This window comes from Dama dama, chromosome 12 (assembly GCF_033118175.1).
Source record: "Dama dama isolate Ldn47 chromosome 12, ASM3311817v1, whole genome shotgun sequence".
Taxonomy (NCBI): Eukaryota; Metazoa; Chordata; class Mammalia; order Artiodactyla; family Cervidae; genus Dama; species Dama dama.
In genome coordinates this window covers 79747789-79772183 of record NC_083692.1, presented here as the reverse complement: position 1 = coordinate 79772183, position 24395 = coordinate 79747789, and the positions used below count along the sequence as shown (strand labels likewise).

At 47.0% G+C, this 24395-nt stretch overlaps 1 protein-coding gene across 4 annotated transcripts in view; it reads left to right on the top strand.

Annotated features, from left to right (window-relative positions):
• Window positions 1-24395, top strand: part of SLC7A7 (solute carrier family 7 member 7) — a 33620-nt gene that overhangs the window by 8531 nt on the left and 694 nt on the right. For all 4 annotated transcript variants that reach the window (XM_061157749.1, XM_061157748.1, XM_061157750.1 and 1 more), the window contains 7 exons: window positions 19431-19556; window positions 20616-20760; window positions 22213-22336; window positions 22577-22680; window positions 22952-23048; window positions 23793-23942; window positions 24153-24336. In XM_061157749.1, the coding sequence (XP_061013732.1) occupies window positions 19431-19556; window positions 20616-20760; window positions 22213-22336; window positions 22577-22680; window positions 22952-23048; window positions 23793-23942; window positions 24153-24336 (930 nt within the window). The remainder of the gene's footprint in view (window positions 1-19430; window positions 19557-20615; window positions 20761-22212; window positions 22337-22576; window positions 22681-22951; window positions 23049-23792; window positions 23943-24152; window positions 24337-24395) is intronic.

Below are 24395 nucleotides of genomic sequence, written 5' to 3'. Positions count from 1 at the left end.
AGTTCCCTGATCAGGAATTGAACCCTGGCCCCCAGCGTTAGAGGCACGGAGTCTTAGCCACTGGACAACCAGGGAAGTCCTTAGATTCTTTTTTTTTTTTCCTTAGATTCTTAAAACTATCATTTCAACCTACCCTGGCCTTTTCTCTATCTCATAAATATTATTTAAATTTGTACATTTAGCAAAGCCACGTGGAGGTGCCCAGGGGCTGATCCTCTGCAGCCCCATCCCTCAGCTGCCTCTGCTCTGGAAAAGTGCCCTCCCAGCGTGGGGGGCCCTAGGACCTTGGAGGTCCCTCCCTGCCCCTGCGGTGGGGCAGCTGTCGATCTGGGGGAGCCATGGGGCACAGGCGTTTGTGTCAGGTCCAGCCGAGCGTGTGCCTGGTGGGCGTCGGCTTGACCGGTGGATCAGGCCTCAGTCACCCTCGTGTGCCGTTCCCCTTCAGTTTTTCCACCGCCCCATTTTACTCTCAGCTTCCTCCCCAGCCTCCCTCCTTTGCCGGTTGTGCAGAGAGCCGCTGTGCCCTGCGGATGCCTCCTGCGCTGTGTGTGCCCGCGCGTGGGCTCTGGCTGTGTGCCGGGCTGTGTGTCATGCTGGCAGCGCTTAGGGAGGGGCGACGCTGTTGCCCTGTGTTGTAGGAAGGGAGTTTTCCCTTGAGGTCTTAAATGCGATCTGTAGTTTCTCTGGCATCATTTACAGATGATTTGGTAGAATGACTTACTAATGAAACTAATTTTAGAATCTGTTGGTCTTGGAGTGCCTTCAAACGTGGGCATATAGTTACATATGTTGTGTAGAGTAAGGATTATTCCACCTAAGTAAAATTTCCAAGACGGCTGCATTCCTTTAAGCACCGGAATTCTACTTTAGCCGCCTTGATTGAAGTCTCTTTAAAATCAGCGCTATGTCTTCTTGCCTTCATAATGTGACTCTTTCGTGTGTGTGACTCGAGGTCACCCCACTGTACATGTCAAAGCTTATATGACTGAGGCCTTTCCAGGCCCGTGGGGTGGGGATGAATATTTATTTGCTTCTTCCGTGGCCTCAGAGGACTGGCTTGACTTCAGGCCCTCAGGTTTTCTCCTTTCATGATTTTGATCTGTGTCTTCTCTGACAGCTATTTTTCCTTGATTCTGACATTGGGCCTGCCTTCGGTAGTCTTTTTAATTTGCTGCTTCTAATTTGGGAGTAGGGAGGTACTCAAACTCTTGTGCACTAAATACACATATGCACACATGTGCGTCCTCCTCAGAATACATGTTAAGTAGCCACAGTTATGATTAGTCTGGACAGCTCCCTGGTTAATATAAGACAGAGTTTTGTGACTGGATTTATGGCATATATTTGAGATAAGCCCGATAGAGTGGAAAGCATACCAGACTTGTGTTTGAGGCTGGGTCAATAACTGTGTGTAGTAACCTTGTTACTTCCAAGGTCCTAGGAGCATGACATGGGATTCAGTGAAAATCATAAATCATGACTCAAGTATACCGTTTTAATGATTGTGATGTTTAAAATTGCCCTCTCCCAGTTGCTTGTAGGACTTTGTTCTATCTCTGTGTTCTATCTCTAATAATCTTCAGAGATACATAGAGATGTGGAAGAAGGTTCAGAAGGGCAACTGAGATTGTAAGTAAGAATTTAGGGGCATATAATTCATGAGCTTTTTCCTTCAGCTCTTGTTTAATGAGCACCCAGTACAAGTCAGTGGAGTAGGAAATGGCAACCCACTCCAGTATTATTGCCTGGGGAATCTCATGGATGGAGGACCCTGTCAGGCTACAGTACCTGGGGCCACAAAGAGCTGGACACGACTGAGCAACTGAACACACACAGTACAAGTCAGATGCTAAGACATTCTGTCCAGGTAGCACCTAGGCAGTAACATCTCATTTATCTAACCATAACCCTTCAGGAGGGCTTCCCTGGTGGCTCCGTAGGTAAAGAATCTGCCTGAAGTGCAGGAGGCCCGAGTTTGATCCCTGGATCGGGACAATTTCCTGGAGAAGGGAATGGCAACCCACTCCAGTATTCTTGCCTGGGAAACTCCATGGACAGAGAAGCCTGGTGGGCTACAGTCTATGGGGTCACAAAAGAGTCAGATATGACTTAGTGACTAAACGACAACAATCCTTCAAGAGAAAACCAAGAAGTAAGGAGAGGAAAAGGTTTACAAGCAGCCAGGAAAGAGACACCCTAGGAGCAGACAAGATGGCTTTCTTCTTGTGGGGAGGAGCGCTTAGGAAGATAGCACAGGGACTGTGATGTGTACACTGAATTTTGAATACATACATAGCTGTCTCCTCAGACACTTCTCACAGAGAGAACTGCATGTGAAGGTACTGGGTGCAAAAAGGCACAGAACCAGTCCAGGTTCAAGAATTCCAGGTGGTTGATGTGGCTGGAATGTGGGTAGGAGAGGGGTGAGAAGGGAGAGGCTGGGAATGTAGCCTCAGGGCCAGCTCAGCGGGGGTAGTTTGTGGTGCCTAAACAGGTTAGATCTTATCTTGGGAGCAGGCAGAAACTTTTGACTTTAAGTGGAGATTTGAAATCAGATTTGCTTTGAAGAGGAACTCTGTGGAGAACGTTTTTGGAAAAAAGTGAGAGATAGAAGATAGGGAGACCAGGTTAGGGAGCTGAAACCTGAAGGGTGGTGATGGCCTGCACTGTCAGGGAGATGAAAGAATAGATAAAGAAATAGTCAGAAGGTGGAATTTCTGATTCTGGTTGTGGAGGATGTAGGAGCTCTCAGAGATGATGCTAAGGATTCAGGCTTGGACAGATGGAAGGTTGATGGGGTTACCTTCTGAAATAGGAAGGTGGGCAGTCAGTCATGACTGATGAGGTTGAAGGGGGGCGTCTGGGGCTTCTGCTGGGCTGTTCATATGCCCTTTCAGGAGCCATGCCTTTGTTGTGACGCAGAGTTGTTGTTTTCCCACCAAGTCACACTTACCTGGGCTTTCCTGGTGGCTCAGTGGTAAAGAATCTACCTACCAATGCAGGAGATGTAGGTTTGATCTCTGGGTTGGGAAGATCCCCTGGAAAAGGAAATGTCAACCTGCTCTTGTATTCTTGCCTGGAAAATCCCACGGACAAAGGAGCCTGTTGGGCTATAGTCCACGGGGTCGCAGAGTCAGACGTGACTTAGCGACTACACCGCCATCACCGCCACACTTACCTAAAAAGAGGCTGATGTGTCCATGATGATGTCAGCCTATTAGTGTACATGGTGAGCATACCTGTATGGTTCATGATCAAGACACCCATTCATGATCAAGACACCCCTTTCCTAATACTGTAGTCACTGGGGAACCCATCTATTAATAGTAATCTGGGAATTGTTCGCAGGGCATGTAACCAGAACAAAGGAAGTTTTGACTGTTTGAGGAAAATTTACTGAATGTGGTGGGTTCTATAGAATACGGAGCTGAAAGGTAAGAGCCCTTCCTGCCGTCAGTGGACTGGAAGAGCAAAAGTAGTCAGTTGTATGTGATGAGTGCTGGGAGTGGGTGGAGTGGGCTAATGAGTGCTGGGAGTGGGAGATGAGATCCACTCTCAACACTGAAGGATGGAAAGAAGTCAAGCGGCCCATGAAACACCCACTCACCACAGCCCACAAGGCCAGTGCCATCTGACAGTAACTTGCCTCAGCCCTCTGTCCCCACTCTCTGCTCCAGCTTCTGACCTTCTTGCTTTTCTTGCAATTTGCCTGGAATGTTCCTGCTTCAAGGACTTGTACTTATTTTTCCTTCTTCCTGGAAGACTTTTCCCCCAGATACCCTTAGAATTTATTCCCTCACTCCACTCATGTCTTTGCACAAATATTACCTTGCTGAAGGCTTGCCTTGTCTAAAATGGTTACTCTCAGTCTTCTAGCTGGTTTATTTTTCTCTGTAGAGTTTTTTTTTGGTCGTGCAGTGAGGCATGCAAGATCTTAGTTCCCTCAAACAAGGATGGAACCCATGCCCCCTGCAGTGGAAGTGTAGAGTCTTAACCACTGGACCGCCAGGGAAGTCTCTTGTCTATAGACTCCTTACCACCTGACACTGATTATGTACTTGCTTATTGTCTCTCTCCCTCTAGAGTATAAACATCATGAGAGTAAGGTCTTGGTTTTGCTCACTACTGAGTCTCTGGCACCTTCATCATGCTGTGTACTGATGTCTGCCAGGTACTTAGTAATTATCTGTTAAGTGGAGAAGGGGCAAGGAATTCTAGGCACAGGGAAGGGCAATGTAAAGGCACAAGGTGGGAAAAAGTGTGGGGGTGTGGGGTGTGTAGCGGGCTGTGGGATGTGGGGACCCCGGGGGTGCAAGGGGTTAGCGCACAAGGCCAAACCTTCCTCGTGGGTTTAGATTTTCTTCCGAAGCATACAAGGAGCTGTTGCAGGATTTGAAGGAGGAAGGGATGCAGTTGGGCTGGGACATAAGAGCAAGGCTGGAGGCAGAGACACGGGTTAGGAAGCTCTCTTAGAGATCTAGGCAAAACCAGAAAAGCCTGAACTAGGGCAGTGGTAGGTGAGGTGGACAGGATAGATAGGAGAGTATGAAGAAGTTATAACTGGTGCAACCAATAGCTCCTACTGGAATGTCTGACATAAGAGAGGCGGGTGATGAGGAAAACATCCACAAGCCTGTGAGTCTCTGCCGCAGGGGCTGAGCCTGTCTTATGATCCACTGGACACCCAACAGACAAACAGAGAGGAGCCGGATACATCTTTCAATGATGAGACGAGGTTTCTGGTTTGGGCAGCTGGTAGGTAGTGGCATCACTTGCGGGGAAGGGGAGGAGAGAATCATGTTGAAGTTGAAATTTACTTGTAGGATGGTGGGTGGATGTGCCCTTTGGGAGCTCAGGGTAGAGATGGGGCTGAGGCTGAACATTCAGCAGATATTCACGAAACACTTGCCGTTTTCCCAGTGCTGGTCATCGTCTTTATGAAGGTCTCTGTGTTGCGCTTGTGTGTGTACAGGGTGGGTAACTCACCATCACAGTGGATCATGCTAAGCATTGTGATTTTCAGGCACAGGGAGCTACAGGAGGAAAACTGAACTAGCCTAGGGGTTTGAAAACTCTCTCAAAGGAAATTTAAACTGGCACCTAAATGAAGAAGAATTAACCGAGAGTAGGGAGGGAAGAGGAGCATCTCAAGCAGCAAGAACGGATGTATGAAAACCTGAGGACAAGAAAGGACATCTTTGAGACACTGAAAGGAGTTCAGGTTCAAGTTTTTTTGTTTTTGTTTTGGCTGCTTGGCATATGGGAGCTTAGTTCCCTGACCAGGGCTCAAACCTGGTCACTCCCTGCAGTAGAAGCTTGGAGTCTTTTTTTTTTTCTAATAAAAAACTTTATTTGTTTACTTTTAAAAGATTTTTATTTATTATTTATCTTTGGCTGCACTGGGTCTTCGTTGCTGCGCCCAGGCTTTCTCTAGTTTCTGTAGGTGGGGACTGTTCTTCATTGCGGTGGGCAGGCTCCTCATCGTGGTGGTTTCTCTGCTTGTGGAGCACAGGCTGTAGGTGTGAGGGCTTCAGTTGCCGTGGTGCGTGGGCTTAGTTGCCCCGAGGCATGTGGGATCTTCCCAGACCCGGGACTGAACCCATGTCCCCTGCATTGGCAGGCAGATTCTTAACCGCTGCACCACCAGGGGAGTCTCAGGGGTTCAGATATTGAGTTTAAGGTAGGAAATGTTGAGAGTTGGCTTGTAGAGGTAGATGGAGGTCTTTCAGATAAGTTGTTCAGGTCTTTATAAACTGTTCCTATTTTTATCACTGTGTAACAAATCACACAAAACTAAGTGACTTCAAACAGTCATTTTATTCTTTCATGGTTCTTAGGAATTTGGAAGGAGCTAAGTGGGGGCAGTTCTGGTTCAGGCTCTTATGTGATTGTAGTTAGATGGTGGCAGGAGCTGTAAAACAGAGGAATGCTGAAGCAGACAGGGACTAGATGGGCATTTTTTTCTCAAGTTGGGTTGGGGCTTTTCCCTGTGGTCTCTCCTTATGGACTATGATGAGCTTCCTCCCATAATGACAGCCTCAGCACAATCAGACTGTTCTAATTGTGACCGAAGGCTTTAAGAATGAGTATCCCAGCAAGCAAAGTGGAAGTTGCCTTGCCTTTTATGACCTAGCCTCTGAAGTTGCATGGTATCCCTCCTGCAGTACTATATGAGTAGAAACACTCACAGAATACCATCCAGTTTTCAAAGAAGAGGCACAGACCCTCTGTCTTGATGGGCAGAGTGTTAAAATCACAGTGTATGAAAAGCACACATGGGATGGGATATACTGCCTAGATATCTTTGGAAAACACAATCTATAGCACACCCTATATTAAGGAGTTTGGTGAGTTGCCTCTTTTTTTTTTTAAAGTTTTTTTTCCTTTTGATGTGGGCTTTTTTTTTTTTTTTTTTTTTTTGATGTGGGCCATTTTTTAAAGTCTTTATTGAATTTGTTACAAAGTTGCTTCTGTTTTATGTTTTGGTTTTTTGGCCATGAGGCTGTGAGGGATCTTAGCTCCCCAACCAGAGATTGAACCCACACCGCCTGCATTAGAAAGTGAAGTCTTAACCACTATATCACCAGGAAAGTCCTAAAATTTAGTGAGAAATTACACTTTTTTTCCTGGACCTTAGTTCCCCACCCTGGGATTGAACCCGTGCCCCTTGCATTGGAAAGCAGAGTCTTAACCACTGGACCACTGGCAAAGTCCCTTGGTGGGCTTCTTCTAAGGCAATGAAAACCTCTTTGGGTTTTCAAAGCAGGGGAATGATATTTGTGATTTACATTTTAGAACTTGTGATTTTTAGAAAGATTATTCTGACTTTGCAGGATGGAAAGCAGGGAGACCATTTAGGAAGCTGTTGCCATGATCTTGAGAGAGATGAGAGATGATGAGATGAGGTGAGAAATGATGGTGGCTTGGACTGGAGTCATGTTTTAGGGATGAAGAGACTGGTTAAGACTTGGATACCGATTAGATACAGGTAGAGGTTGTCGATGATAAGATACTTAGATTTGGCATCTGGCTTGGGCAGCTGGGTGAATGGTGTTGCCATTTACTTATGGGGGCGCACTGGAGGAGCAGTAGGTTTGCTGGAAATGGTTGGGATCAGTTTGTGCCTGGTGATGCTGAGTAGGTGGTTGGATATTCATATGTGTCTGGAATCATGACAGTTAGGCTGGTGATATACTTTTGGGAATCATCAGTGTATATTTGAAATCACAGTAGGAGATGAGATCATCCTAGGAGAGCGTAAGAAAGGGAAGAGAAAAGGGCTTAGGATATACTCTTAGAATTCTTAGAAGAGGAGAGCAATTTGAGGAGTCAGTGGTCGACAGTGTTCAATCTGCTAAGAGGTCAAGCTAGATAGGACCAGGTGGAGTTGAATTTATCAACATGAAGATCACTGGTGACTTTGGAGAGGGAACTTGCAAGGGCAATGAGGGTAGAGTTAGATTTCAGAGAGATGGTTTATTCATCCTGCAAGATTTATTGAGTATCTAGTCTATGCCTAGTTCTAGGTTAGGGCCTGGGAATACAAGGATAAGTGTGACCCAGTGTCTACCCTCACAGAGCTCACAGTTGACGGGAGAGACAGATATGTAAAGTGTTCAGAGGAAAGGCAGCGCTCCCAACAGAGGTTGGTTTGCACTCAAAGTTAGTCTTTTTTGGAGGAACTGTTAAGTAAGATAAGGAACAGAACAGCATTAGACTTGAGAAGAAGGAAGTCAAGGAGTACTTTGGCAATTTTTTCACTGGAGTCCTGGAGCTGCATTGTGGAGACAAGGACAGGTGAGGAGGGAATATAGGTGTGCTTTCTAAAAGATGGACTCTGCAGGCAAGAAGGGCAGTGGTTAGAGGAAGGGACTCAGGCTGAGGGAGGAGTTTATGGGAAAGACTTAAGCCTGCCTTATGTTGGTTTGGGGGTGTATTTATCAACTTGGATGAAGTATTCTTAGCCTACAATGAGGTCTTCTTCATTGGAATGCTTGGGTGCCCAGAGTCAGCATCTCTCTCCCTTGAATGGTGCAGCGCATACCCTCACCCTTTTAAGAGGTAGTGGTGCATGGTGGTTAAGAGCATGAAATCAGGCAGGTTGAATTTATTAGCCTTGGTTTCCTCATCTGTAGAATGGGATTCTACCTCTAGAAGCTTGATCTATATTTCTACCGTACTTTCATCCTTTTCATCAGTGACAATTTCGAGAGAGCAAATAAAGATTCTACTTCTTTTGGGGTGGCATGTATTTCCTTTACAGGCCATAATCTTCCTTTAAAGCTGCTGATGAACTAACTACAGCCCTAGATAAGCTAGTATTGCTAATAGATCTTGAAATGACTGACCGATTATTGCATAAATAAGTTGTTTGTATGCATGGGTGACTCCACTCATTGCTGATTTCATTGTTAGGGTAATTACATGGTGTTCCCTCTGCCAGGAATTCCACCTCCCTTCCACCAACCCCAGCATGAACATTTTCACTCAGTCCAGATAGCAATGGTCCTGCTGTCTACCTAAGCCCACTTTGCTGCCCCAGAATGGATGGGTTGCCTCTCAGTAATTTCATAGCACCTGATTCTTGTAATTGTCCATGTTCACTTCTCTGGGAAGGCTGGAGAATGTTTTTATTTTTAATATTTTTAAAACTTATTTACTTGGCTGCACCAGGTCTTAGTTGCACCATGTGAAATCTTCAGTCTTCGCTGTGGCATGTGGGACCTTTAGTTGCAGCATGCAAACTCTTAGTTATGGCATGTGGGATCTAGTCCCCAACCAGGGATCGAACCCAGGCCCCCTGCATTGGGAGCATGGAGTCCTAGCCACTAGACTACCAGGGAAGTCCCAGGGTACTGGGTCTTAAACACAGAGTCTGCACAGGGTCTGGAATATAGTGAGTTCAGGCTCAACACATGCTTGTTGGATGGGTGGATCCATGGGGGAATGAATGGATAAGTGGATGAATTTTGAGTTCTGAAGGAACCTTGCTGTCCTGTCCAGGGTGCTATAAATGGTTACTTTTTCCAACCAGAGGGGTGTGCATTCGGCCCCTCCTGAAACTAATTACTGTGGCTTCTAGGAGCTCTTTGAGGATTGCTCCAGTTCTTTGCAGCCAGAAGCCCCGATACCCCAGAGGGCAATAGTCCCACTCCCTGGCCCACATCCTTGCATGCAAATAGAGCATATGGTATAGTGGAACATGTCCAAGCCTTGGAGCTGGCCAGTGAGTAGCCTCAGTTCCCTCAATTGTAAGATGAAGATAGTAAACCTACTCTGAATAAATTAGATAATGTATGTAACAATGTTGGGATTCCTTGGTGTCTCAGACATTAAAGAATCTGCCTGCGATACAGGAAACCTGGGTTTGATCCTTGGGTCAGGAAGATCCCCTGGAGAAGCGAATGGCAGCCCACTCCAGTATTCTTGCCTGGGAAATCCCATGGACACGGGAGCCTGGTGAGCTACAGTCCATGGGGTCTCAAAGAGTTGGACACGACTGATCAACACACATACATGCACACATGTAAGAATGTGAGTGACCCAACACATAATTGTCAGTCAAAAAATGGTATCTATTGCTGCAAGTTATACCCATAGTCATATACATTTTATTAATTTCTAAAACCTTGACTTTCTGATTCTGTCTTTTTTTTTTTTTTTAAATTTATTTATTATTTTAATCTGCTTCACCAGGTCTTAGTCAGAGCACGTGGGATCTAGTTCCCTGACCAGGGATCGAACCCAGGCCCCCTGCATTAGGAGCTCAGAGTCTTAGCCACTGGACCACCAGGGAAGTCCGTGATTCTGTCTTTAGATGATTAAAAGCAGTGTTAATTTTAAGTAGCTTAGAGATCAACAGGGATGGCTGAGACTCCTCTTCCTCTTTGCGGGGGAGGTGGAGGTGGCGTTGTTAGGACTCCGTGTCCAGAAATGCAGCTCCACACGGCCGACTGACTGCCCTTTCTTTGGAGCCAATGTGCTTTGGTCCATTGTTTATTTATTTATTTATTTAGACTTCTGGCTTTTGGGAGTTCCCCAACCAGGGACTGAACCCGGGTCAGGGCAGTGAAAGCGCTGAGTCCTAACCACTAGACCCCCAGGGAACTCCCTGCTTTGGCCCACTGTTAGCAGCCCTGGATGTTTCTGCTCCTGTCTTGCCTACACTCACCCTCCCTGTGACCTAGTTTTGTTGGTCTAGATCTTTGCCTTTGGTTAATGAGCTGGTTTATCTCCTGTGTGTTCTGTAGCAGTCAGCTAGCAGCACACACGTGGGGCTGGAGGGGCAGCTGTGAACAGGCTGCTCTTTAGTGTCCATAGTCTTGCTGTCCCTGATGCTTGACCCTTTGATTTGTGTGTAGTAAGTGCTTTTCTCAAGAGGAAAGGGTTATATGTGTGCATATAGCTGATTCCCAGGTAGTGCTAGTGGTAAATGCAGGAGACGTAAGAGATGTGGGTTCGATCCCTGGGTTGGGAAAATCCCCTGGAGGAGGGCATGGCAACCCATTCGCGTATTCTTGCCTGGAGAATCCCATGGACAGACGAGCCTGCAGTTCTTGGAGTCCCAAAGAGTTGGACACGACTGAAGCCACTTAGCAGCAGCAGGTGCTTTTCAGTGAATGTTGGCTGGAGGAATGAACAGAAGGTCCGGCTCCATGTTCATCTTGGCAGAGAAGGGCATTGCCTGCCCTTGGCTCTCAGGGTGCTGGTGGGGCAGATGGCTGCTGTGGGCTGAGGGGAGGGCAACTGCTTAAGCTGCTCATGAACTCCCAAGGACCTCAGATCTCTGAAAGTTTTGGCCCCTGCCCTCGGGCAGCTTCTTCTAGTACCAGAACTACTGACTTCATGTTCTTGCGGCTAATGAGGTGGAACAGCCAGACGCTGGGCCCCCAACTGCCTGTTGCCCTTTGAACTTTCTACTTGGAAGCTGGTTGCCTCTCCCAGAGGGGTTTTCCATTGTACATTAGGGGCGAGGAAGCTTACATTTCATGTTCCACATTGACAGCAACGCAGGGACTAGAGTCGTTCTGGGAGGGGGTCACCATGGACCTTGGAACAGACCCATCACCAGCAGGGAGGGCAGTGGGGCTCTGTGCTGGCCTGATCCCCAAGGCTTTTCAGGGGTTCACCTTAATCTCTTTTCCTGTTCTCTTTCTCTCTGTCTCAGAAGAGGTTAAGGGAATGGCCTAGAGGAGGCTGGTAAAGGAGCTTGGGCCCCAATCTCAGCTGAACATTGGAGTCACCAAGGGGGTTTAAAAAACATTCATGGCCCCTTCCTCTCCCTCTCTTCTTCATCAATCAAATAACTCTGAACCACTGGGTAGAACAATGGGAATAGACTTGGAGGACAAGACTTGAGGAAGCAGAAAGCTGCTGCTGAGGACAACTAACTGTGGCCTTGGGAAGAGAGGTTATCAATGGGCAGCTTTAGAATCACCTGGGGAGCTTTAAAAACATGCCGATGCCTGGGCTCCACCCCAGAGCCTGGCTTCTTTGGCCTGGGTGGGGCCGAGCACTGGACTTTGTTAAAGCTTGTCAAGTGATGCCTTTGTGGAGCCAGGAGAGCTGAGCTAAGTGAGGGTTTCGGCTTGCCTTGATCCAGGTAGTTCTGTATGTGATGATTTTGTTTTGTGATGAACTAAGGTAGCCTGAAGCAAGCAGATAACCAGACTCCCCCAGGGGAGCCCCATCTCAGCCCTTCTGAATCAGAATTTCAGAGGTGGAGACCCAGAGCTGTAGGTTCACATTCCTTGGGCCATTCTGATGCTCACTCGGGCTTGGTGTCCCGTTTCTTAGAACCTGAACTGGACCTAGCTGAGAAAACCAGTAAGAATCCAGTTAACCAGGACTTGCTGGCTTCAAGATGGGAGCTGATGGAGTGGTTTAATAGGCGGGCCTGCCGGTTTGCTTGCTCCATCTGGGCGGTGCGGAGCCACGGCGACTGAAGTGCTGAGTCCACTAGGCAGAGTGGGAGGGATGTGATCCGGTGACCCACAGGGTTTATGCTGTGTGTGTCTTCCTGCCAGCTGCTGTCACACATGATGCTGCTGTAAGCAAAATTTCTGTAGCCTGTAAAAGAGTCTGAGGGTCATCTGTTATCTGGGAAATACAGCGGCTCCTCAGAAGGAAGAAATAAGCCATCAAGGAAGCTAAGAAGAAAAAGGGATTTTTGAGATGCAGAGAGAGCCCTAAACCACCATCAGACGACAAAAAGCAAAACAAGCAGCAGTGGGACTTCCCTGGTGGTCGGGGGTTGGGACTTGGTCCTTCCACTGCCATGGCCCTGGGTTTAATCCCTGGTTGGGAAACTAAGAATCCCGCCAGTCATGTGGCACAACCAGAAAACAAAACAAAAAACAATCAGTGGTAGAGAAAAGAGGGAAACACTTGAAATGCTTGGCTTAAGGCAGCAGATCTGAGGTTTTTTTGGAGAGCTTACATCTGGTCCTTCTGAGGAAACACTGTGGTAGAGGACCCTGGAGATGTCTGGTGTTTGCAGGTCTGAATGTTCCATCTAAGGGGCTAGGCTGCTCCGTAGCAGTTGACTCTGACTACGCACAGCCATGGGCTTCCCTGGTAGCTCAGATGGTAAAGCGTCTGCTTACAATGCGGGAGACCCGGGCTCGATCCCTGGGTCGGGAAGATCCCCTGGAGAAGGAAATGGCAACCCACTCCAGTATTCTTGCCTGGAAAATCCCATGGACTGAGGATCCTGGTAGGCTACAGTCCATGGGGTTGCAAAGAGTTGGACACGGCTGAGTGACTTCACTTCACTTCACACAGAGCCTGGCCTAATGCAGAGACGGGTGGTTTTTCTTGGGTACCATGTGACAAAGAGCTTGCTCACCCCAGTTAAGCCCAGGGACTGCTATCCTGTCGTTGACTGCTGAGGAATGAATGATGTCACCAGTCAGAAGACATGTGAGAGGCGTGACCACTGACTTTGAAGTTTGAGACAGCAAACTGAGTGGCAGGGGGAATCTTCCTCTCTGTCATCTGAAGGCTGTCAATGTGGAAGAAAAAGAACAGAGCTGAGTGCTGAAATGTAAATGCTAAGACACCCAGAAATATACACTCTGGTGAGGAGCAGATTTCATAGAGATTGGGAGAGGTGCATTTGATAAAACTTTAGACTGAAATTTTAGAGGAAAGGAGAAAAATACACAGATAAAAATATTCATCTGGGTATTTTGGAGGCTATGAGATATTATAGGGAAAGAAGAATAAAGGTGAAAAGTTGCTCAGTAATGCATTTGTAGAAGCTAGAAGGCCGGGAGTGATGCTTTTGGACTCATCAGCATTCAGTGAAGCTAATAAATACATTTGCTTTTTACTTTTACTGCGGGAAGAAGCAATTTCATATTTGAGTAGAATATGACAGCGAAAGAGCACGTGTGTATGCTCAGTTGTATCTGACTCTTTGAGAGTCAATGGACTGTAGCCCACCAGACTCCTCTGTCCATAGGGTTTTTCAAGCAAGAATACTTGGGTTGCCACTTCCTCCTCCAGGGGGTCTTCCCGACCCAGGGATCAAGCCCACATCTCCTGTATTGGCAGGAGGTTCTTTACCACTGAACCACCTGGGATGCATACCTTGTTCAAAAGTGATGGACCTGTGAAAGAGCTGAGATTGCTGTAGTATATCAAAGAGAGGTACTTGTATGAGGATCTGCTGTAATAAGGGATGCCTGCTCCCTCTGGGATTGATTGCAGTGAGAGGGGAATTTCAGGACCAAGATATAGAAACCTGTGGAGAGGATTTTACCTCTCCTTTTTCACTTTCCCCATAAATGTAATGGACAATGCTGTCTGCTACTGCTTCCAGTTCTCTCCCTAGAGGAGGGCTGCTTCTCACAAGTAAGCAGGAGAAGTCTCTTCTTTCATCATTACAGATATGTGGCCCATCTCTTAGAAAGGGTGCCAAGGCCCTGGCCTCTGTTAATCCCATCTGCTTACCATGGGAGGGATTACTACGTGGTGCTATCAGAGGGCTCTTGGGTTTTACCTAGGGATTTCTGCTGAAGGTTTCCCTTAGTAAAGAGCATGGAAATAAACCCCTCACCCTAAAGGAAGAAGCGTGGTAAAGAGAAGAGGACAAAAGCAAAAAGAAGTGGGAGTGATGTAATTGTGGGCGTATACTGCACAGCATCAGATGAGAAGAATAAGTATTTTGCTTTCCTCTTAAGTACAAATCATAAAATTTGTACAAAAGGGAAATATGGTAGCAATGGAAACTTCAATTCCCTGAGCTGCTTTGGCTAAAATCAGTTGCCTTCTATCAGAAGCAGTACTTCTCTACATTAAAAAAATGACTTATTGTGGAAATTTTCACATATACAAAAGTAGAGCAAATTATACAATGAACTCTCAGGGTTCAAGCACCAGATCAATGACTGTCTCTACTGTTTTATCAATGTCTATGCTCCACCCAGTCTTTCATCACCCACACTAGATTATTTAAATAAAATCCAAGACATCAAGGTATGTAATCCATAAAGACTTCAATGTGAATATATAAAGGTAAAGATTAATTATTATTATTTTATATAACCAGGGGAAATGTGGAATCCTTGTGAGGAAGTGACTATGCCTTCTCAGAGTTGGTACTTCCCAGAAAAAAAAATTGCTAAATTTCCTCCAAAATGTACTCTAAATGTTAGGCAAAGAGATTGCAGGAAAATTCAGGGCAAGGAATTATAATTTTATAGCCAGGGATTTAAAAACAACAAAGACCAGGAGTGTCTTCAAAATGAAATTCTGATAAAATAGTGACATTATCTTTTTTAGGAAGAACAGGAGAATCATCCGAAGATGATGTGGTTGAACTTACTGATTTTTGATGACCTTAGATCTTTAGAAATAAGATATACAAGAGATAATGAGAGATGACATAATCAAGACTAAATAAATATAGGAGTGGCCCAGACCTGTGAGGAGAGTGTCCTGGAGGTTAATAAACTAAGACCTGAAAAAGTGAGTTAGGTCAACAAAAGGTTCTGAGAGCAATGTGCAGAGTCAGAAGAGCAGGAGAAAGGCTGGATGCCCTAGGGTCACTTAGATCCCTAATAGTAGATGGTAGAGAGAAAGGAGACGCCACAGTCCCACTTTTTCTCTAACTTTACCTGCAAAAGAATTGCTCACCTAGGAAAGGGTTCAGTAAAAACCCAACAAGCCAATAGATCTAGGCCAGCAAAGAAACAAGACCAAGAGAGTTGAGGAGATAGTAATAAAGCATGTCGTTGCTTTAAATGTTTTTAATTACCCACTTACAGTGGACATGAACTTGGGCAAACTCTGGGAGATGGTGAGGGACAGGGAAGCCTGACGTGCTTCTGTCCATGGGGTCGTGAAGAGTCGGACACGACTTGGTGACCTACCCCCTTCAAGCAAATGGAAAGGATTTATAATTAGTTGTGATGACAGTGACCACTAGGCATCTCCTGGATCTTGGAGAATAGGAAGGGTGTAAAAAGGAAGCTATTGAGTGATGTATTAGTTTCCTATTGCAGTTGTAACAAATTGCCACCAATGTAGTGGTTTAAAACAACACAAATTTATTATTCCACAGTTCAGTAGGTCAGAACTCTGAAATGGGTCCCACTGGGCTAATGTCAAGCTGTCAGTGTTGCTGTGTTCCTTTCTAGAGGCTCTAGAGGAGATTCCATTTTCTCACCTTTTCTAGCTTCTAGGGGCTGCCCAGATTCCTGAGCTCTTGACCCCCTTCCATCCTCAAAGCCAGTGGTAGCTAGTCAAGTCTTTCTCACATCAGAAGTCTTTTGCTGACTCTTCTGCTTCTCAGGGTCACTACTATGCCCACCACAAGTGATAACCTGGCTTTCCAAAAAAGAGAAAGAGGTGGATTCTGAGCATTCTGCGCTGGTAATCTGAGCTTGATTCTTGCCCAAATTCTAGGCTCATCTGTTAAAACTGGTTAGCAAAATATGAAGGGAAGAAAGGAGGATCTTTAATAACCTGGATGGATTTGCTAAAAGCAAGCTAACCTCAATTTTAATTTTTTATTCAAGTGTATATAAATAGAAGAAACAGTGCACATTTTTTTTGAAACCGTGCACATTTTATAAGCGTACAGCTTGATGTGTGCTCAGATTGTAGAAAGCAGCCCCCTGAACCTTTCTTGTGTTCAAGTCACTCACCCCATGCCCACCATGCACACTTTAAGGGAAATCTCTGTTCTGATTTCTAGTAGCGTAGATTTATTTATGTTTTTATGTAAATGGACACAGAGGGTATGTCCTCTTGTGGTCTGGCTTGTTCACTTAATGTTCGAGAGGTGTATTCCTGGCTTTGTCTGTGGTTGTAGATGATTCATTTTTATTGCTGTGTAGTATTCCATTGTTTTCATTTAACTATTCTACTCTTGATGGCATTTGAGTTGTTCTGTTCTGGATTAGCCCATGCAGGTACTCTCCTTCGTTTTAGTTCTAGAGTTGATGCTGGGCCTTATTGCTGGAACTAGCCTCCTTCTCTAGGTGTCCATGGAGACTAGGTTTCATGACCATTGAGGAGCATCTCTTTAGATAATTACAGGAGTGACTTCTTCGCAGTTGCTTCTTCCTCCAAAGCAGGGGTCAAAGCAGGAATGGAGGTGCACCTGAGTCAAGGGTCCGAGGTGATTTTCAGGCCATCTTTCTGTGGACTTGGCCCAGCATTGGGTGGAGACTGAGTTGTACCTAGAGGTAGGAGGGTAGGGCATCCCTGATCCTTGAGGTTAAATGTCCTTGTCCTTACATTATCCTAACCCCAGGCCCCACCCCACCCACTTCCCTGCCTCTGAAGCAGGAGGTCGGGCTCTACTTCAAGAACAGTGCACTTGGCTGCGCTCCGGGGCCACTGGAGCTGTATCCACCGCGGGTGGGGACAAAGAGCTCAGTCAGCACTGCTGCCTGCGGGCCGTTTCCTGCTCTCAGGCCAAGAGGCCCTGCAGGCAGCTGAGCGCTGGGGAAGATGAGGGCTGGCGCTCTTGCCAGAGGATTCCCTCCTTCATTCAAACGGAGCCTCCCATGCTTGATGCAGAGAGCAGATCAGGGGGTGATGGTGGGTCCGTGGCTGAGAACAAAGGCTCAGGAGTCGGGGAGGAGGAAACACTGGTTGTCAAAGGAAGGCTACGAATGGATGGATATGGAAGTAGACTAGAGAAGCTATAGGGATTAAAATGTAAGTGATCCCTGAAAATTTTCTTTTCAGAATTTGCTGTAGTAAAGGGTGATGGGTCGGCTTTTCCCTGTCTAGCTCCCTGGACAGAGCTGAGAACAGAACCTGGTGGCATGGGGCTACAGACTGACTCAGAGCTAGAGCCAGTCCCTTAAGCCTCCTGCCCATCCCAGTTTGGTGTTGGCCCCCTGGTGATGCTGAGGGCTAACCGTGAATATTTTTTTCTAATTAAAGAAATGTTGCTGTGTGCGGGCTTCCTCTAGTAGCGGTGTGTGGGGGCTTCTCTTCTAGTTATGGTGCTCGGACGTACTGCCCTGAGGCATGTGGGATCTTAGTTCCCCGACGAGGGATCAAACCCACATCCCCTGCATCGGGAGGCAGATTCTTTACCGCTGGACCACCAGGGAAGTCCCTAACTGTGAATTTTAATTATGGGATCCTGTTCCTTTGTGAATGTGGCAGCTCCAGGTGTCCCGGGTGTTTCTAATCCAGCCTGGCTTAAGTTATATTTGTGTGTCAGCAGCAGAGCCTGAGGGTAAGGGGTGGAGGTTACAGGATGCAGAGAAGTGGGATGAGGGCTGCTGAGTGGCTGGAGGCAGAAGCCAGTGGGGAGTGAAGGATGAGTGACTGGCTGAGGGGGATCAGCAGATCTGAAAGGTTTGGCCATTCTGTGGGGGTGCTTGTGGCAACTGCACACTCGTGCCTTTAATTATTAACTTAACACTGCATTGGCCTGGAGTTCTGGGTGCATTTTTGCCCAGCCCTGTGATAAGGTTTGGTTGTTCATTGTCTTGTTTATTAGGGACAGGAAAGCCCCCTTTCTGGAAGAACAGAAAGAGACTTGGGCAGTGAGGGAGGGGGAGACAGAAGGTAAGACGGCTTGGTTGCTTTTTCCTGCCCCTCAGGAGGACGTAGTCTTGGGCCAGAGTGTGTTGAGACCAGGACACAAAAAACCAGGATGGCTGGGGACCCTAAGGGCCACACCACCGCCAGGATGGAGACAGGGAGTCCGTGGGGCTGAGCTGGGGGCCAGAAGCAGGCAAGCCCAGCGCTTTCTCTCTGGGAAGGCAGCCCTCCTCCTGCTGCCCCAGTTGCTGAGCTGGGAAAGAGGGAGCAATGCCGGATCCGGGATGCACTGTACTGCAGCAGGAAAGCTGCGGGGTGTGCTCCTACCTGCTTGTTTAAGAGGTTGTGGGGGGAGCGGTTGAGGGACATTCTATTGAATTTCAGAATTGTTTCTTTTGATTTTCCCCATGCCCCCCCTGCCCACCCCCCACCACATCCTGGGGCTACTGGTTGACCTCACAGCCTGTGTGGGTTTCCGCTCTAGAATTTCTTCTTCTGAAGTAGCAGATTATAGGTGTTTTTGTGGGAGGGGGATAGTGGATTTCTCTGATATTCTGATGGAAGTTATGGACCCTTTTTCTTAGAGAAATGCATATACTTTGGACATATGAACATAACACTTTACAGAGAATTCCAGGCCTTGTGGAAGCCCTAGGTTAAGAACCCTGGCTCTAAGGGCAATTCATGAACTTTGCTGGAGCTCTTTCAGGTAAAGAGTTTGCCTCTACCCCAGGGTGGAAGGACTTGAGGAATGTCCATGGCTCTGACTTTTGCATTGTCCAGTCAGGAAAAATGCCCCGTTCCCTTTGTATAGGAACCTGTTTCAAGAATCTTTCCAAGCGTGAAAACAAGCAGCTGAACAGGCCGGCAGAGGCAGGAAGTCTGGCCTCCAGCCTAATCCTGGTCACACATCCTGACCTGCTGGCCCAGACACTAGATAAGTTACAGCAGGGCTCATCAAGGTTAACAGTGATCTACAGCATCAGAGTGTTTATTCCTAGGCCCACATAAGGGGCTACGGGGCTGGAGATGGGGAGAGACTGTGACTTTTCAGAGCCAACAGCCAGAACACATCACTAACCCTGTTCTGCCACCAGTTGCCTCCTATTGCTGTGAGCACATTTGTGTGTAAGCAGATCCAGTCACTTTGTATCTCTTATATAAGTGCTGAGTGTGTGTGTGTGTGTGTGTGTGTGTGTATTGCTGTGCACCCAGGTGCTCAGCAAGTGCCTTTGAATGATAATGGTGAGGAAATTTTGGGCAGAGATTTCCAGTGCAGAGCAGGTCAGAGCCCAGACACCTCTTTGACCAAAGGGTCTGTTTTGGTGATGGGTACTAGAAAAATTGCTTGGGGGGTCTAAGGCCCTCTGGATGGTAGGGTCAGTCACCAATCAGCATTATTTTTCTTTCAGGTCTCTTAACCTTCATTAACTGTGCCTATGTCAAGTGGGGAACCCTGGTACAAGATGTTTTCACCTATGCTAAAGTATTGGCACTGATCGCCATCATCATCGCAGGCATCGTTAGACTTGGCCAGGGTAAGAAATAATAGTAACTGCAACTCAACGTTTGTTAAGCATTTTCCATGAGCTGTATGTACCCTTCTAAGTAGCCTTTGTGTATGATTTCATTTAATAGGTACTGTTATTATTCCCTTTTATTTAGGCCATGCCCCACAACTTGAGGGATCTTAGTTCCTCCACCAGGGATTGAACCTGTGCCCTCTGCAATGGAAGCTCAGAGCCCTAACACCTGGACTGCCAAGAAATTCTCTAAAGTCCCTAGCTTAAGCGCATGCATGGGTGCTCAGTCATGTCTAACTCTTTGTGACCCTATGGATTGTAGCCTGCCGGGTTCCTCTGTCCATGGGATTCTCCAGGCAAGAATACTAGAGTGGGTTGCCATTTCTTTCTCTAAGGGATCTTCCTGACCCAGGGATCAAACCTGGGTCGCTTGTACTACAGGTGGATTCTTTACTATCTGAGCTACCAGGGAAGCCCCAGCTTAAATAGTGGAGCTGAAATTGGTACCAGGCAGACTGACCCCAAAGCCTGTCCTGTCGTGTCTATGCATGCTGCCTTCCAGGGGAGGTTGATCTTGAGCTGGCTTTTGCAGATTGTCGAGCCCAGTGCCATGGCAGTGACTGTTCTGCCCCTGGGAGTGGGCATGGGCAGAGATGAACCCGTGGTACTCACGCCTCTCCGTTTCCAGGTGTGAACACCTGTTCTATAACTGCCCTGTTGACTGGGCGCACTGAACCCTGCCTTCCTCCACTCCGTGTCCGCTGTGCGGTTAGGAGGGGAGCAGGCAGAACTGCATCGCTCCTGTTCTCTAGCCCTTGTGCTGTTGTTCCTTCCCCTAGAAATTCACCAGGGTCCTGCCTGTTAAGATCCGGCTGCTGATCCCTGCACTCCGGCCCATTTCTGTAGGTGTCTCTCTTCTGCTCCCCATTCCTTCACTGATACCCTTACTGCTGCGGTGTTCTAAACCACAGGCCTCCTGTTATTGTCATATTCTTCCTCTCCCTTACTGAATCACCTTGTAGCTGGGGCATAGGCCACTAATCCTTCTGCCTTTCTGTGTTCTCTGGGTTCCAGGAGCCTCGACTCACTTTGAAAATTCCTTTGAGGGTTCATCATTTTCAGTGGGTGACATTGCTCTGGCGCTGTACTCGGCTCTGTTCTCCTACTCTGGCTGGGACACCCTCAACTATGTCACTGAAGAGATCCAGAACCCTGAGAGGTAGGTACTTCACTATCAACTCTCCACAGCGAGGACAGCCGTCATTTACTGAACTCCTACTGTGTGCTGATGGCATACTGCACCTGGTCAGTTTTGTCAGCATCATTTTGACAGGCCTGAGGCTGGACAAGTAACTGGCCCATGAGCACAGTAACAGTGCTAAGAGGTGAACTTTCTTGTACCAAAAAAAAATTTTTACAGGGCTTTTCACATTTGTTCATGCATTTCAGCATTAATCAAAGCAGGTTGTATCATGTGCTTGTGTTTTTTTTAATTAAAAAAAGACTTTTCTTGATAGATTTTCACACACCCTTATTCCTATAACTTTAGGGTCACAGACCAGCAGAAACCTTTTCCTTCTGATCCCATGTTTCTCAAATTCGTGACTTAGTGGTATTGTTTGTTTCAGTACGTCACTGAATTGTCCTGTAGTCACGGAGAGTGAAAAGAACACTGGGCAGGAAGTCAGTGGAGGCAGGAAGGGCCTGGATTTGTCTTTCCACTGATTTGTTGGGTGACCTTGAGGGAATTCCCTGCCATCTCTGCCTGCTCCCTATCTATAATTGAGGGGGTTGAACTATATGACTTTCAGAGCCTTTCCTGGCTCTAAAATTTAGTGACTCTAGGAACTAAGATTTGCCAGGAAATGAGGTTTCTGAAAGTTTTAAGTTAAAATAATAATAAACTCCTTTTGGCTTTGAGAAACAAGGGTATTCTTGATACACATCTAGTGTTGCAACCCTGGGAGCAGATAATAGCTGATGAAGGCCTGGGTGGTGCTTCCACCTACTGGACAGAAGCTGAATGATTTGAATATTTGCCCCTCTACACCCTGCCCCCCCCCCCCCCCTCCAAGTCTCACTGCAAAGAACATTTATAAAGATCATGGCTTATTTTGGGCCAGATGGACTATGAGCTGTCTTTAAGTCTTTCTCTTGGCCAAGGGTTAGGGTAGCACTCAAGGTTCTCAAACTGACCAAGGGAGTGGGGCAGACATATTTCTAATTGCTTGTTCAGGTACACATAGTATTCTTACTGAGGGCCTGTCTTACTCTTTAGAGAGGTAAGATTTCACAATTTCCCTCCATAATTTCTTTTCTATTTAACCTTAAGACAAATTTTCCAGTGTTGATAATCTTGGAGAAGGAAGCCTGATCCTAAGAAACCTCTAGAGTAAAACAAAACCAAACCTTCCTTTGCTGTTATCACACTGTGACATGGTTGGTAATCCTTTCCCCTTTTTTTCGTGTAGGCCTTTCTCTGAATGTTATATTTCTTCCACCTGACGCTCTTTAGTGCTTGAGTTTAAGCTACTCTCCTACTTAAAGGCAAAAGCACTGGGGGAATGCCTAGGAGGCCCCAGCTCTGGATTGGTGCAGGCAGTCTAAGAATCAAAGGACAATGGGGATGAGACTGTGGGACTAATGGATCCACTGTTCTGTTTGGCTGCAGGAACCTGCCCCTCTCCATTGGCATTTCCATGCCCATTGTCACCATCATCTACATCTTGACCAATGTGGCCTATTACACTGTGCTCGAAATGAGGGACATCCTGGCAAGCGATGCTGTTGCTGTGGTAAAGGATTTTCACTAGCAGAGGGTGAGGGTGTGTCTGTGGGCCTTGGGGTATCATGTTCCTCCTCAGAGTCCCAGAAATCCGGTAGTCCTTGGAGTATGCTTAGGGCACTGGGCTTGTAAGGTCCCGTTAGCCATACTATGTAAGAAGGGTTGGGTTGCCAGCAGAGGGACATGCTTGTCCTTGCCTTCCATCTCTGTTGGGCCCTGCTAATGACTCCTCTCCATTCCTTCCCCTTAGACTTTTGCAGACCAGATTTTTGGAATATTCAATTGGACCATTCCGTTTGCGGTTGCATTATCCTGCTTTGGTGGCCTCAATGCCTCCATCGTGGCTGCGTCTAGGTATGAGTGTCTTCTTTTACTGAGGAGTATTGTGAAGAGCTGTGGCAGGGCCAGACTTACAGGACCCACTTGAGCCACCGTGCTCCCCAAATGACAGTCAACCCCTTGGCCTCATTCCCATCAGCAGCCTCCAGTGCTCACACATCTTGGTATTCAACTTCTTTCCAAATTAATCAAACCCTTTTGATGGAGGGAAGGACTTGTGGCATATGAACCTGGCCACACCCCTGTCCCCCAGGTTTTTCAGCCTCTCCTATCTTACCCAAAATAGGCTTTTCTTTGTGGGCTCGAGAGAAGGCCATCTCCCTGATACCATCTGCATGATTCATGTGGAGCGGTTCACACCGGTGCCAGCTCTTCTCTTCAATGTAAGTGATCTCAAGACTGGGCTGAAAGTCAGGTAATGGGGAAACTTTAGTAACAGTAGATACAACTGTTCTAGTTTCCAAGAAGCTCTAAATATTTTAATAGAAAAACTATTAGTGGACCATTCACCATGGGCAAGGCAAGGCACTGTGCTAACTGCTGCAGTGGTTCTGAAGAGAATCCATCTTCCCTAAGGAACAGTGGCCTCCTCGTCTAGGGTGAGGCATAATGGTCATGGAATACATTGTAATGACTGCGGTGGCAGATAATGATGTAGTGTTTATGGGGAGAAATGGTCATTTCTGTAGGGGTAGAAGTGAAAGAACAAAGACTTTGGAGAATTTGAAATGGATCTTCAAGTTTAGGGTTGCAAACATCAATGGGCTTTAGGTTAGACAAATGGCATCAGCAATCTGGAGATGTAGAGTTAGGTAGTAGAAGGTAAAAGCTGGAAGTGTAGGTTGGAGCCATTCTGGAGAGGTTCTGGGGCAAAAGCTATTTGAGGAACTGTTTCTAGCTGTGCTGTATAGAGGATTAAGCTGGCAAGGATTTGAAGAACGGGCTGAAAAAGGCTACTGACTTGATAGGCAATGAATGAAGTTAAGGTGGCAAATGGGGTGGGAACAGAAAAGGACAGTTGGAGAAACTGAGGACTCAACAAGGGGGTGATCTGTGGGATAAAGGGGACTGGAAACTGCTTTGCGTGACAGAGGCTGACAGGAGCTGACATGGGCTTGTGCCCACAGGGTCTCATGGCGTTGATCTACTTGTGTGTGGAGGACATCTTTCAGCTCATTAACTACTACAGCTTCAGCTACTGGTTCTTCGTGGGGCTCTCTATTGTGGGTCAGCTTTATCTGCGCTGGAAGGAGCCCAACAGGCCTCGTCCTCTCAAGGTAGCTCCTCTCCATCCCACCTTTGCTGCACCTGCTCCAGCGATTCTGACACCTACTCAGAAACCTCTGCCCAGAACTGTGGGTGGTACTCATTGAAATAAATGAAGGGGATGACAGGAAGGCTCAGTACTCCGCTCTACAGGAGTGGGGGGGTTATCGTGGCTGTCGACCCTGACCTGTTTAACCTCCAATTGTTTTTTGTGCCCTTAGCTCAGCCTGTTCTTCCCCATTGTCTTCTGCCTCTGCACCGTCTTCCTGGTGGCTGTCCCACTCTACAGTGATACCATCAATTCTCTCATCGGCATTGGCATTGCTCTCTCAGGCTTGCCCTTTTACTTCTTCATCATCAGAGTGCCAGAACACAAACGACCTCTTTGCCTCCGCAGGATTGTGGGTAAGCCTTGGATCCTCAGGTCAGCTCAGCTACTGTACAGCTTAGGGTTGTTTTTTTTT